We start from the raw sequence: 13,161 nt of genomic DNA on the forward strand, positions 1-13,161 counted from the left end.
CCCCTGCTAGAGCAGGATCACTGAGGGCAGGCCACACAGGGACGCATCCAGGCAGGTTTTCCATGTCTCCAGCAAAGGAGACCTCACAACCTCTCTGGGCAGCCTGCTCCAGGGCTCAGAGGCAGAACCCCATGGAGGGGCCACACTTACCTGATCCAAGCAGAAATGCTTCCCAATAGGACACTTCTCCATTTGTCCCAAAGAACCAGCTCCTGAAGGGACATTTTTCAGTCCTTTTGGTTAGAAGGAAAAGGAGTTCAGTGTCTGACTGACTTACCCTGAGGCACCAGCCAGGAAGTCAGAGCCACTGCACTGCAAAGCACCACCAGAAGGCTTTCATATAAAGGATAATTTTATTGTAAATAAAACGATACATTGGCCTGGCTTTGCACTGCAAGCCCCCGGTCGGTATATAGAGACTACTGCTTCAATGTCTTCTGCACAATCCAGGTTAAAGCAACTTCTCCCTGCTCTGCACAGCCTGTCACGTCCCTTTCCTCATTTCTGAGCTGCCTCCTAGGCACATCTGCCTTTTCCAACTGGGAAACTCAGAGCTGCTCAGGGAGGTTTGCTCCTAAACAAGCTGGGGTTTAATGACCTGAAGCCCCCACACCATTAAACCACAGAGGACACTAATGGCAGACTGATACTCCCAGCTCCAAGGGCAGGTACCAAGGTGATGGCCACAGGATTGTACAAATGATCAAACCTTTCCCCTCCAGCAGCTATTAACCTAAGCAGCAATCTCTGGGATCTCCCTCAGCCCCCCCTGTACAGCTCAACTATCTGGTCTTTGCCTACCAGAGCAGGGCTGCATCTATCTGCTGAGGTTTCACAGGTCACCCTGGCTCTCTGGGCACTGGGAGGGAACATGTGCCACCTGAGCAGCTACCAATCCCCCTCTTGGTTGATTTGGTTTTGGTAATAAACAGCAATGGGAACCGTTTGGAGCATCTTCAAGTCCTTTGGAACACTACTCCAAAAAAACACGAACAACAACAACGACAGCAACAACAACAACAAAAAAGAATCAATCCAATTTGCTGCAACCTGCCACCAGCAGAATAGGCAAAGATCAGATTTCCTGGAGAACAAGCAAATAACCTGGAATGCACAGAATCGTCACACCGAGGCCAAAATGCTGTTACTTTTGTTTCCTAACAAGCTCAGGGACAGCCAAATCCCCTCTCTGGTGGGAATCTCAGACTGTTTCAGGGTAACAGGACTCCTACGAGGTAATTTTTCCTTCCTACAGAAGATTCTTCATTTCTGCAGCACCTTCCAGCAAGGGTCATAGACTCAGAGAATGGTATTGGGTTGGAAGGGACCTTAAAGCTCATCCAGTTCCAACCCCCTGCCATGGGCAGGGACACCTCCCACTAGCCCAGCCTGCTCAAGGCCTCATCCAACCTGGCCTTGAACATTTCCAGGGAGGGGGCAGGATCCCAGCCCTCAATGTTCACTATGTATCCCTTCCTGGAAGGAGCAGCAGAACACACAAGCTGACATTTGGAGTGGACACAATAGCTTATTGTCAGTCTGGCACTCCTCCACTCTGCCCTACACCGCTCCAGTCCCAATTGTTGCCAATCCAGCCAGGGTAGAGGCCAGATGTAACTCAGTTTAGAGGCACAGTTACATTTATGTCCACTTGAAACTTTTTTTGCTGCCAGTCGAGAGGCTGGAGCGCAAGAGTCAGCCCCAAGCTGCTCCCTGGAGCACTGGGCTTTTAGAGATTCATAGAATGGGATGGGTTGGAAGGGACCTTGAAGATTATCCAGTTCCAGCCCCCCACCACAAGCAGGGACACCTCCCGCCAGCCCAGGTTGCTCAAGGCCTCATCCAGCCTGGCCTTGAACACCTCCAGGGAAGGGACAGCCACATCCTCCCTGGGCAACCTGTTCCAGTGTCTCCCCACCCTCCCTGTAAAGAATTTATTCCCTCTACCCAGTCTGAATCTGGTCTTATCTACTTCTGAATCCAGATCTTCCCTTTACCATCACCAAGAGGGCTGTGAGGAAACAAAGAAGGTTATTTTGGCTCGGCTCTACTCGTTATAAACCATCAGCAAATTCTCTGCAAAACCAGCTGCTTTTTTTTTCCCCTTTTTTTTTTTTTTCTTTTTTAACCTTTTTAAAACTCATAAAGGTGTCAAATTTATTTCCCATCCTCCCCTCCCCCCTCCCCTGTAACAGTCGAGTCGCTATATATATATAAAAAAAAAAAAAAGAAAATCACCAAATATGATCTTTTACCATATAAATAAAATCAAACCAAACCAAACCAAAACAAAACCCCAAACAAAGGTATGAGGCATCACTGTTTACATGATGTAAAAAGAGCTAAAAAAAGAGAAGATATAAACTACATTCATAAAAGTGCATCTCCAAACATACAGGTAATGCTTTGGCTTCTTCCTGTGCCGAACGGGTGGCGTTGGGGCAGCTCCTGGGATCCAAGAAGTCCAAGCTGGCACCCCCGTGTTCTCTGTCACTCTACAGTTGCTATTTTCTTCCATGAATACAGACTGCAATACAAAGTGTGTAACACAGAGTAGGCACATTTCAGCATAGGTGGTGGGGGAAGGACCAGAAGCTCTGGAGGGGTAAAGGACTGAGCCCATCAGTCCGTGATGCTCTTTGCTCTGCTCTGGAACAGCCTTCTGTGATGGATATGAGGTAAAAGCCACAACAGATCCTGAGGATTTAGTTGCTTTGAAACATTGAAAAGTGACACCATTTCCTCATGCCCTGTTCTCCCAAAACACAGCAAGAAAAGACCACAGAAGGAGGTCTCAATTTGGTGAGGACAAGCCAAGGGTAGAGAGAAACCTACAGAGACAGCATCACTGCACTCTCGATTGCTGCTGGGTTGCAGTTTGGGTGAAAAGGTTCCAATCTTTGGTATATTTAGGTGCTGCTTGAAGAGTGCTACCAGGCCCCCACGAGAGTGCTGACCACCTACTTCTGCCACAAAGACTCCAGAAAGGATTTCCCATTCCTCAGCAGCCAGTTGCACCACAGCAGAGTGCTGCAAAGCCAGGGTAGAAGCCTCATGCCCTCACCTCCCTTCGCTGCAAGTGACAGTGAAGTGCAGGCCTGAAGTCAGGCCATGTGTCTGTGACAATTTGGAGTCAAGTTCCAGGTTTGGAAAAGATCATTAGAAGTGCTCTCACTATAATTAAATAAATTATGGAACAAGGGCTTTCAGAAAAGATATCCCCCTAAGTGCCTGCAACCTAAACAGTGCACCCTTGTAGTAGTGCAGGAGAGCCTGAAAGTGAAACCACCACCAGCTTGCTTTCACTGATTACTCATTGCTCAGAGTCTGGCACAGAAAAAACAACTTCAGATTGTTAAATTCTTTTAGGGCTTCTGGTTGGTTAGGGGGTTTTAGGGTTCCTTTGTATCTCTTTTAATTCAACACAGTATTTATTGTGTGTTCAAGGAGTTTGCTTTCACTAAAACTTGCCTTATCCTGGTATTAGCATTCAGTTAAAAACTGCTAATTTTCTTGCTTTCAAGTTTTTATGGTGGAGAAGAGTGGAGGTTACGTGGAGCCTTCAGATGGTTTTCAACACAAGAGCACACCACCTTTAGTGTTGCTCCACAAAGCAATATTTTAGCTACTAATATATTGCCTATTTTCCTTTCACACAGGTAACTTCAAATTACTCCATGAATCCCCAGCACTTAAAAACTGTTGGGTCTTTTGGAGTGAAACAAAGACTAGCAGTGCCCAGACCCCACACAGTATTTCAGGGCAGCCAGCCACCAGGACCTCAGCTCTCAGAGGTGTGGTACCTTTCAGATCCAAACCCACCTGCAGACATTTTGCTGGGACCTGGCATGGGAATCTCCAGTTCATTTGAGAAATGCACCAGCCTTACAAAGGTTCTCTCTGGTTCCCTGTTTGATTCAACTCATACAAAGAGGGCCAGAACATTTGATGGGAATTTTAAGTGAACACTTGCACGCCTGTAAAACAAAACACACACACGGAAGGGTTGAGCTTGATTCTAACTTACTGTGCACAAGTGAAAACTAGTGTCCAGCTACTTCTCCCCATGAAAAACTCAGTTTTCCATTAGGTCAGGTCCTCAAAGAAAGACAGAAGCTTTTCTTGAAGTAAATTCCTGGGCACCAGATGAGCTATCTTTGGTTTAAAGGATGGTAAGAAGTTACCAGCCAAAAAGATAGGTGCGACAGAAAGCTGTTCTGCAGAACTCCCTTCCAGAAGGCTTTTGTTTAGAGCCAGCAGTCCCAGGGACATGAAGCAGGAGCACAGGTTTGTTGGCCATGAGGACACAAACTAACTGACACTGTCTCAAAGCTAGGACAGATCAAGCCTTGGAAATCAAGCTCTGGATTTCCTAACGTCAGTGGGAGAGCCCTGATCTCGGGCCCTGGAGCGATTGCCTTCTGCTGAAACATTTCTGATTATCCTGACATTTAGCTAGAAAGACCTCCCTCACCCCCACCCCAAAACCCCCCAATGTTTCATTATAAAATAACACTATTCACATACTTCTGAATCAATATTTTCTGAACACCTTCAGATGCTGAATACTTAAGAAGAAAAATATATCATCATTATATAGCGAGCGCATGCTCAATGACACATGGCTTTTTGCTGGATTCATGTACTAGAGATGCCTCTAAAGCCCTAGCAGTCTGGAAACCAGTGACCCACACGTAGAGAGAGCTGCTCTGGGTGACTGTTGCATGTTTCTGTTGTGAACTCCAGTTCCCACTCTGGTTCAGGTTTCTTCTCTGTTCAGTGAGACGCTTCTCAGATCGCCGCTCTCGGGCCCGCAGAAAACATGCAGCCAGCTGCACTTCCACATCAAGGGAGCTAGAGCAAAAAAATGCAGCTCTGTTTGGACAGCTGTCGGTAGAACAAACATTAGTCCAGCAAACAAAGGTATCAGGCACAAGAGCAGACCCTAGGTTCCTTGGCATCTTTTCCCCAAAGGACTAGGACAGCTGAGTTGGCATTTTGAAGATGCAGCACCACAAGGGGCAGTTGCAACTAGACCAGACGGGGCACCCAGAGCCCAGCAGGAGCTGCTAGCGAGGGAGGTAATTCAGTACTGGAGCTGTGCAAACTGGTGTCTGAGCAGCTCTTCAGCAGAGGGTCTGTGCCTGGCTTCCACAAAGATCTGCTTTAGAAAGTCCCGGCAATGTTCTGATATGTGGGAGGGCAGCTGGGGGTTGGTTGGTTGGGTGGCGATTTTGAAGATGGCTGCCATGGCTTCGTACTCTGCCCAGGGTGGTTTCTCCGTCAGCATTTCCACCACGGTACAAGCGAGGCTCCTGGATGAGCAGAGAGGAAAATAAAACAAACCAACAGTGAGGACTGACTCACACAATAATGCAGAGTGTTCAGAGACAGCTTCCAAGCAGCCAACATCAAGGAAGAGCTCTGCAAACAGCTCTGAAATGGCTTTGTGCTCAGCAAAGCCCAGCCAGACCTGCCAGCCTTGCTGCTCTGACTGCTGTCAGTGAAGAGCTGAGACAGGGAGCCTGCTTTCCACTGTGCTTCTCACTGACTGAGAACTCTGAGGTGCCATCTGCTCTGCTCCCCCTGCTCAAATCCTGCTCTCAGTAAACAGTTGTGTTAACAACAGCGGACAGGAGGTGCACACGAGACGGCCCTGAAGGTGCTCTTTGACCTCAGTGGTGTTGTGGGTGCTGCTGCTAAGTCATGAAATGGTTTGGGCTGGAAGAGACCTCCAAAGGTCATCCAGTCCAAGCCCCCTGCAGTCAGCAGGGACATCCTCCACTAGATCAGGTTGCTCAGAGGCATGTGTGGAGTTCTGAGGTACAAACGAATTGTTAACCAAGGTCTAGTCAGTCAGAGCTGGCTGACCCCACAAAGCCATTTCAGCAAGATCCCCTTCAGTGCACAGCCTCAGAACTCCCATGTGGGGCAAATAAAACCCCCAAACCCTTAACATCACAAGAAACCAAACATCGTAGTCTGTCAAAAAGTAATTAAAGTCTTAACAGCTCCAAACTATGCAGGCAGTAAAGTGAAATGCCAGGAGGGCAGATGCATCACTGTGGTGAAGGGAAACTCCTGCTGAAGTTAATGGAGCTCTGCAGGCTCCTCCAAGGCAAAATTGTGATGATGGACCTGGCTGAGCCACGTTCCTGATGCAAGAGTGACACCAAGACCTTCACAGGGAGATGGGTGTCTGTAGCACTGCAGTGATTGGGTCTTGTTCAAAAAGGATTCCTTCAGGACATAGATTAAGCAAAAGGTAGTTAATGAGCTTCTAATATCCAGTGCTCTGCTTTCACAGATTGATAGAACGGTTTGAGTTGGAAGGGATCTTAAAGATCATCCAGTTCCAACCCCCTTGCCATGGGCAGGGACACCTTCCACTAGACCAGGTTGCTCATCCCACCTGGTCTTAAACACTTTCAGGGATGAGGCCTCCACAACTTCTCTGGGCAACCTGTTCCAGTGTCTCACCACCCTCACAGTAAAGACTTTCTGCCTAATGTTTAATCTTAATCTCCCCTGCTCTAGTTTCAATCTACTGTCCCTAGTGCTCTCACTCCAAGCCCTTGTAAAAAGTCCTTCCCCAGCTCTCCTGTAGCCCTGTAGGTGCTCTAAAGTCTCCCTGGAGCCTTCTCTTCTCCAGGCTGAACAGCCCCAGCTCTCCCAGCCTGTCCTCACAGCAGAGGTGCTCCAGCCTTCTAATCATCTTTTGTGGCCTCCTCTGCATCCTCTCCAACAGGTCCACGTCCTTTCTGCGTTTTTGATCACATTGTTCCATTAAAAAGGCAAAACTGCTTCCTCTACCTTTAAGCTAAACTCTCTTTTGAAGTGAAAAGCAAAGAAAAAGCATTTTCAGAGGCAGACTTGCATCAGTTGCCAAGACAAGGAAGGAAAGGAATCAAACCCAGTGAATATGCAAGAAAAGGCTTCTTGACAAGGTTTAAAACCCAACGTGAAAACCTTCTGCTGGTTTCCAGCCATTTCAGACTTTACTAGAGGAGAGAACAGAAAATGCAAACCATGTGTGCTGAAGTGCTGGGGGTTTGCTCAAGAGCAAGCAGGGCTGTGTTATTGTTTAGACTGATTTATACCCTTTAAGCAGATCCGGTTTCTTTAAGATATTCAGCAAACAGCAGGAATGTTTTTCATGTCAACTCACTCCAGCAATAACAAATAGCTCACATATTCTGCTATTTAGGAAAAAGAAAATTGGAGAGGGGCCTGCAGCAGTGGCAGAGAGCCAGGTGGTCAGATTGGTTACGTCTCTGAGCCTCTCAGCCCTGCGCATCCACCCTGGGACTGGAAAATTCTGACCCCCCCCTCAAAGGGACTATTGGGATTGGAGGAACTGGAGCCTGGCCAGCGGCAGCAGCTCTTTGATGGGAATGGGCCCATGTCAGCACCAGGAGGAAATCCACAACTGCATCAGCCCAGGGGGAAGGGCACGTGCTCCTTTCTCTCCACAAGCATCCCAACTGGGAGAGTCTGCAGAACTTAACTCTTTGCAGATGAGAGAGACTTTAGCTCTATTTCCACTGGCTGCAAGTATAGGAAGCAGTAGCTTGCTTTGCTGTGGAGTTCCAAACACACCTCTTGTCACTGTCATTTGCTTGAGTTTTATAATTTCACCTTTTTTAAGGCCTCCAAAGCTAGTATTTTGACATGGGACCATTTTGCTCTTTCCTTTTCATAGAGGTTGTTCCTGGCTATGCCAATAATAGCATGGCTACAGTTTCCATCCATGCATACTTCAGATCACCTCTGCTCTGACTTCTGTCTTCTGTATTATTCCAGGTTTGGGCATCTTTAATTTCATTTTCAGTGTGTTATAAACATAGCTCTCATTTGATAACCAAATGGACTCTCCCCTAAACAACCTTCAGCATCTTTTGTAAGGGATATAAGAAGGATGGAAACCTCACAGCAGGCAGAAACCAGAAAATCATAGAAACACAGAATGGTTTGGTTTGGAAGGGACCTTAAAGATCATCCAGTTCCAAGCCCCTGTCATGGGCAGGGACACCTCCTGCTAGACCAGGATGCTCAAGGCCTCATCCAACCTGGCTCTAGACACCTTCAGGGAGGGGGGAATCCACAACCTCCTTGGGGCACTTGTTCCAGTGTCTCACCAGTCTCATTATCAAGAATTTCTTCCTAATCTTCAGTCTAAATCTCCTCTCTTCCAGCTCAAAGCCATTGTCCCTCATCCTGTCACTACAAGCCCCTGTGGAAAGTCCTTCCCCAGCTCTCCTGTAGCCCCCTTCAGGTACTGGATGGCTGCTCTAAGGTCTCCCCGGAGCCTTCTCTACTCCAGGCTGGACAGCCCCAACTCTTGCAGCCTATACCCACAGGGGATGTACAAAATTCAGCTCTCAGCTTGAGGGAGGAACAACTAAATGAGCTGTTGCATGCTGACATTGCACAGCAGAGCCTGCCATGGGTTATGTCTTGAGTTCAAATCAGCTTCTGATTCAGACAACCACCTCATTTTGGATATAGAGAGGACAAAATGACATCCAACCAGGAGCTTAAGGCTTACAATTTCTCACAGTACTATGAATAAAGCATGCCCCAAGGTACCTCCTTGAGCAGGGACACATCAGGCATGGTGGGCTGATGGGAGCATAAAGGGGAGACCAGTTTCATTTCCTCTTTATGGTGATGGCATCTTCTGAATGCAGCTTTGCACTGGAAGGACCCAAGTGCCACTTGTCCCTTGCATTGATGACTGCAGTGTCTCCTGGGTGCAGTAATGCTCAGGTTTTTGTTTCCTCCTGGAGGAGACTGGGGGGTGATATCATCAATGCTGATCAGTATCTACAGGACAAGTGTTGGGAGGATGGAGCCAGAATCTTCTCAGTGGTGTCTAGAAACAGGACAAGGGGCAGTGGACACAAACTGGGATAGAAGAGGTTCCACTATAACATAAGGAAAGAATTCCTCACTTTGAGGTTGGCAGAGCACTGGGACAGGCTGCCCAGAGAGGTTTATTGAGTCTCCTTCTCTGGAGGCATCCCAAACCCACCTGGACATGTTCCTGTGTGATTTACTCTAGATGACCCTGCTCTAGCAGAGGAGGGATTGGACTAGATGACCGTCAGAGGGCCCTTCCAATCTCTAACGTTCTGTGTGTCTTATCTCCCTCCAGAAATGCTGTAAATTGATCTGTGGACAAGAAGTTGAAGCCTCACCACACGTCTGCTTTCCTTCCATAGCCTTCCCCGCTGATCACCTCCGGGCTCATCCAATATGGTGTGCCAGTGACGGAGCGGATGCCTGTTCCAGACATACAGATTGTCTGCAGCCGTTTGCTGGCCCCAAAGTCCCCAAGCTTCACATTCCCAGCAGAGTCACGGAGAATATTGGCTCCTGGACAAAAACCAAAGAATGGAGACAGCTGTTTTCATGCAATCCAGCTGTTGGATCCACAGCCTGATATCCAACCCAGAAATACCCATGCTCATGGTATGGCTTCTTCCCCATGAAGCCTCAGGTGACCTGCTAAACATCATTCCTTTCACTGGGGCTGTAGACAAGCCAACTGCTAATGGCTGAAAATGGGAAAAACTTCAGGGGAAAAACATAAGGAAGTGAAGGGGGAAGGGAAATGGGAGCTGAGTCAGCACCGTCATTGTTACACTGCCCGTAAACAGCTCCAGCAGCCTATGCAGGGCCCCCAGGCCAGTGGCTGGGACAGATCCTAGCTGTGTAGAAAGGGATTTTACTGGGATGCTGCTCTGGTGACTCTAACTGTTGCTTTTGGGTCAGCTGGAGTGCAGATGGAGCTAATTAAACCACTTTGAACTTCTACAATAAACAAGACAATCCCCACTTTACTTGGCCAGAGGTCCTGAACATGAAGCACCAAGGGAAAAAAAAGTAAACTTAAGAGCTGAGCTTGTATGTGGACACAAACTGAGGCTTAGACACCAAACCAAATTCTTCCTCCAAAGCCACACTTAGCTCATAGAATCACTGAATCATTTCAGTTGGAAAAGACCTTTAAGATCCAACCATCCTCTAACTCTACCAAGGCTGGTGCTAAACCATGTCCCTTGGCATCACATCTACATGACTTTTAAACACCTCCAGGGATGGAGATTCAACCATCTCTCTGGGCAGCCTGTTCCAGTGTTTGAGAACCCTTTCAGTGAAGAAGTTTCTTCTAACATCCAAACTATGCCTCCTCTGATCAAGAGCTCCATGTTGCTGTTACCTGGTACGTGCCAACGTGAAATCCTTTTGCCCTCAAACACAGTGCACCTGCACTGGGAAATCACTTCACTGCCCCACTGGGAGAGCTGAATTCAGAATAACAAGTTGTCCATCCAGCACCCTGGAGGCAAGTTAACAGTTTAGCTTAGATGGGTGCAAACTAGAGGCTAACCCACCAGGTAGGAAATGATTTGGTAGAGCACCACAAGTGCAGTACACAAGGCGTTGTTCAGGAATCAGCTGCTTGTTTGCCTTTGCCAGCCTAGAGGGGATGCAAGGAAGGAACAAGAGGATATTTCCCCCTCCTGGTCCCTCTAGAGCACTGAAAATAGTTGTGTGCTACCTACACATCTGCTGACATTAACTCCTAAGGAGATGGGTTGGCTCCATGGGTTTATCTATTCTAAGGACTGATCCCTGAGGCTCTGTGTGAAGGTTTTTTAAGCAGAGGAGGCAGGAGAGTCACAAGAGCCTGAGGTAAGCAGGCAAGAGCAGGCATGGAGCTCCTATGGCAATTGGCATACCCACCAGCTGAGAAATGCTATTTGGGCCAAGCAGAGAGGAAACCAGAAGGGAGTCCACAGGGACATGAGCGTGATTTAGGTGGAGGCAGTGACAATTTTGCTGGGGTGTGAGAGAAAAAAGAGGAATTATAAAGGAGTGGTCCTAAGAATTAGAGGCTCCCAATCTTCCTTATTATAACCAATTGCCATGCTCTGGGGTCCTACAGGCACAACAGCCCAACTTCCCTTACCCAGCCCAGAATATGACCTACTACCCAGCCTAGAACATGACCTACCCAGCCCAGAACATGACCTTCCCCTGCACATGGATATAAGACCAAAGAGGGATAACAGAGCAGAGCAACATTCAGAAGCCTCAGCCAGGACACTGAACTCTAAGCATTCTTAACAATTTTTTCTTTCAGAGTGGCTCTAGCACGTGGCAGATCCATAAATCAGCAGTGCTCTCACCCTTTATGTCCCTGTGCACAATCATGTTGCTGTGAAGGTAGGAGACTCCCTCGAGGATCTGGCGAGTGTATTTCCGGGTCACGTTTTCCGTCAGAGCACCATAAGCCTTCAGCTGGTCTTTCACTGACCCCTGCACCCAAAGCAAACAGAAGGGATTGGCAAAGAAATGGCAAACCACAAATCCTGCAGTCTCCACTCAATTGCCATGAGCTGGGACCATGTCATACACCCCAGCAAGGAATTTTGGCCTCTCTTAAAGCCTTTTTATGAGGCTCTCAGCATATCTTGCCCTGGGAAGCCCCTTTTAAGAAATACAAGGACCTGCTCTAGAGCAAAAATAGCTTAAGGAGGTTCTGTCTGCTTTCTCCATCCTTGATCTGGGCTGGTACAAGTATTTGTGAAGACAAGCAGTAAAATAACTCAGCAGACTGATGTGAGTCAAAAGTCTCCCTTTTTTGCAGGGTCAGCTTTAGCCCAAGTTGCTGTATTATTACTCTGCTGTTTCACTTAGCTTGATTTCCAGGTTGGCCTGAAGTCTCTGAAGTGTTTTGGTAGAGCAAATTTAAACTGAAGAGAAGAAGTTGCTTTAGTGACTAATGAAGAGAATTATTTCAAGTATGAGACATGTAGGAAAAAAACAACAGAGAGGTAGTTTGGGCAAAAATAAAAAGAAAGTGGTGGCATTACAACCCAGTATGGCATATGCCAGCATGAGAAAGGGGCATAGCTAAGAGGGCATAAGGTGGATGACATAGTTAAAGTGATCACATCAACTAACAAATCAGTTAACAAAACCCACCCAGCTCACTTTCTGATCTGTGACTGTGCTGCCTGTGGCAGCTCTTACCCCTGGCATGTACTCCATGAAGATGGTCAAGGTCTTCTCTGCCCGGTCCCGTAAGCAGCCGTAGTACTGAACGATTCGTTCATGCTGGAGATTCTTCAGCAGCTGAATTTCACACTCCAGGGCACTTACTTCCTATGGGGGGGGATGTTGAAGGAGAAAATAAGGTTCTATCCTCAGGAAATATTTCATCCTGTTCGTACCTCTGGAAGGATGAGGCCACTACTAGACTGAAAAAGTTTAACCCATGGTATTGGCTCACCTGCCTTTTGGGAAAGCAAATGTGACCAGTGCTTCAGGAGAATCCTTGCTGGATGAGAAGCAGCTAAGTGTTGGTGCAGAAGCTTTGATGGTTAGAACACAGGCAGGATCATGTATGAAGACAGGCTGAGAGATTTGGAGTTGTTCAGCCTGGAGAAGGCCCTGGAGAGACCTTACAGCAGCCTTCCAGTGTTTGAAGTAAACTACAAGGGAGCTGGAGAAGGACTTGTTACAAAGGCATGGAGTGACAGAGTGAGGGGTAATGGGTTCTAACTGAAGAAGCTGGATTTAGATTAGACATTAGGAAGAAATTCTTCTTCTCTGGAACAGATTGCCCAGAGAAGTTGTAGAGAGGCTCCAAGCCTGGAATTGTTCAAAGGCAGGTTGGATGGGGCCTGGAGCAACCTGGAGGTGTCCCTGCCCATGGCAGGGGGGTTGGAATTAGATAATCTTTAAGGTCCCTTACAACTCAAACCATTCTATGACTTAGTACCAGAAAAACTTTGTTCCTTGTCTTGTTCCTTTTGCCAGGTAGCACAACACCTACAGCTTCACTTCTCACCACCAAGCTGAGGGCAGTGAGTGCTAATACCAATCACAAACAAGCTCTGAATACACAGTTACAGAGCTGCTAGAAACCTTTCTATAGGAACCTCATTAAAGAGCAAGACTAGAGATGCTAACAGTTCCTAACTTCTTCTCACCTAGTCCTGTTCTGATCCACCCTGAGCATTTTACTTGGATCAGCTTCAGAAACAGTTTCATCTCCTATTTACTTCAAAGTGTCTGCAGCCATGCACATGAAACTGATTCTCTGCCTCATTCCTGCCACAGACAACAGGGTATGATGGCACAAAG

General features: G+C 47.4%; 1 protein-coding gene across 1 annotated transcript in view; it reads right to left on the reverse strand.

Moving 5' to 3' along the window:
- Positions 1 to 4,562: 4,562 nt before the first annotated feature.
- MAP3K3 (mitogen-activated protein kinase kinase kinase 3) overlaps positions 4,563 to 13,161 on the reverse strand; it is a 36,577-nt gene continuing 27,978 nt past the window's right edge. Inside the window, exons 13-16 of the mRNA XM_054396548.1 lie at positions 12,046 to 12,177; positions 11,199 to 11,328; positions 9,201 to 9,378; positions 4,563 to 5,315 (exon numbers count right to left, since the gene is read on the reverse strand). Of these exons, the coding sequence (XP_054252523.1) occupies positions 5,087 to 5,315; positions 9,201 to 9,378; positions 11,199 to 11,328; positions 12,046 to 12,177 (669 nt within the window). The 3' untranslated portion in view covers positions 4,563 to 5,086. The remainder of the gene's footprint in view (positions 5,316 to 9,200; positions 9,379 to 11,198; positions 11,329 to 12,045; positions 12,178 to 13,161) is intronic.

Source organism: Indicator indicator, chromosome 37 (assembly GCF_027791375.1).
Source record: "Indicator indicator isolate 239-I01 chromosome 37, UM_Iind_1.1, whole genome shotgun sequence".
NCBI lineage: Eukaryota > Metazoa > Chordata > Aves > Piciformes > Indicatoridae > Indicator > Indicator indicator.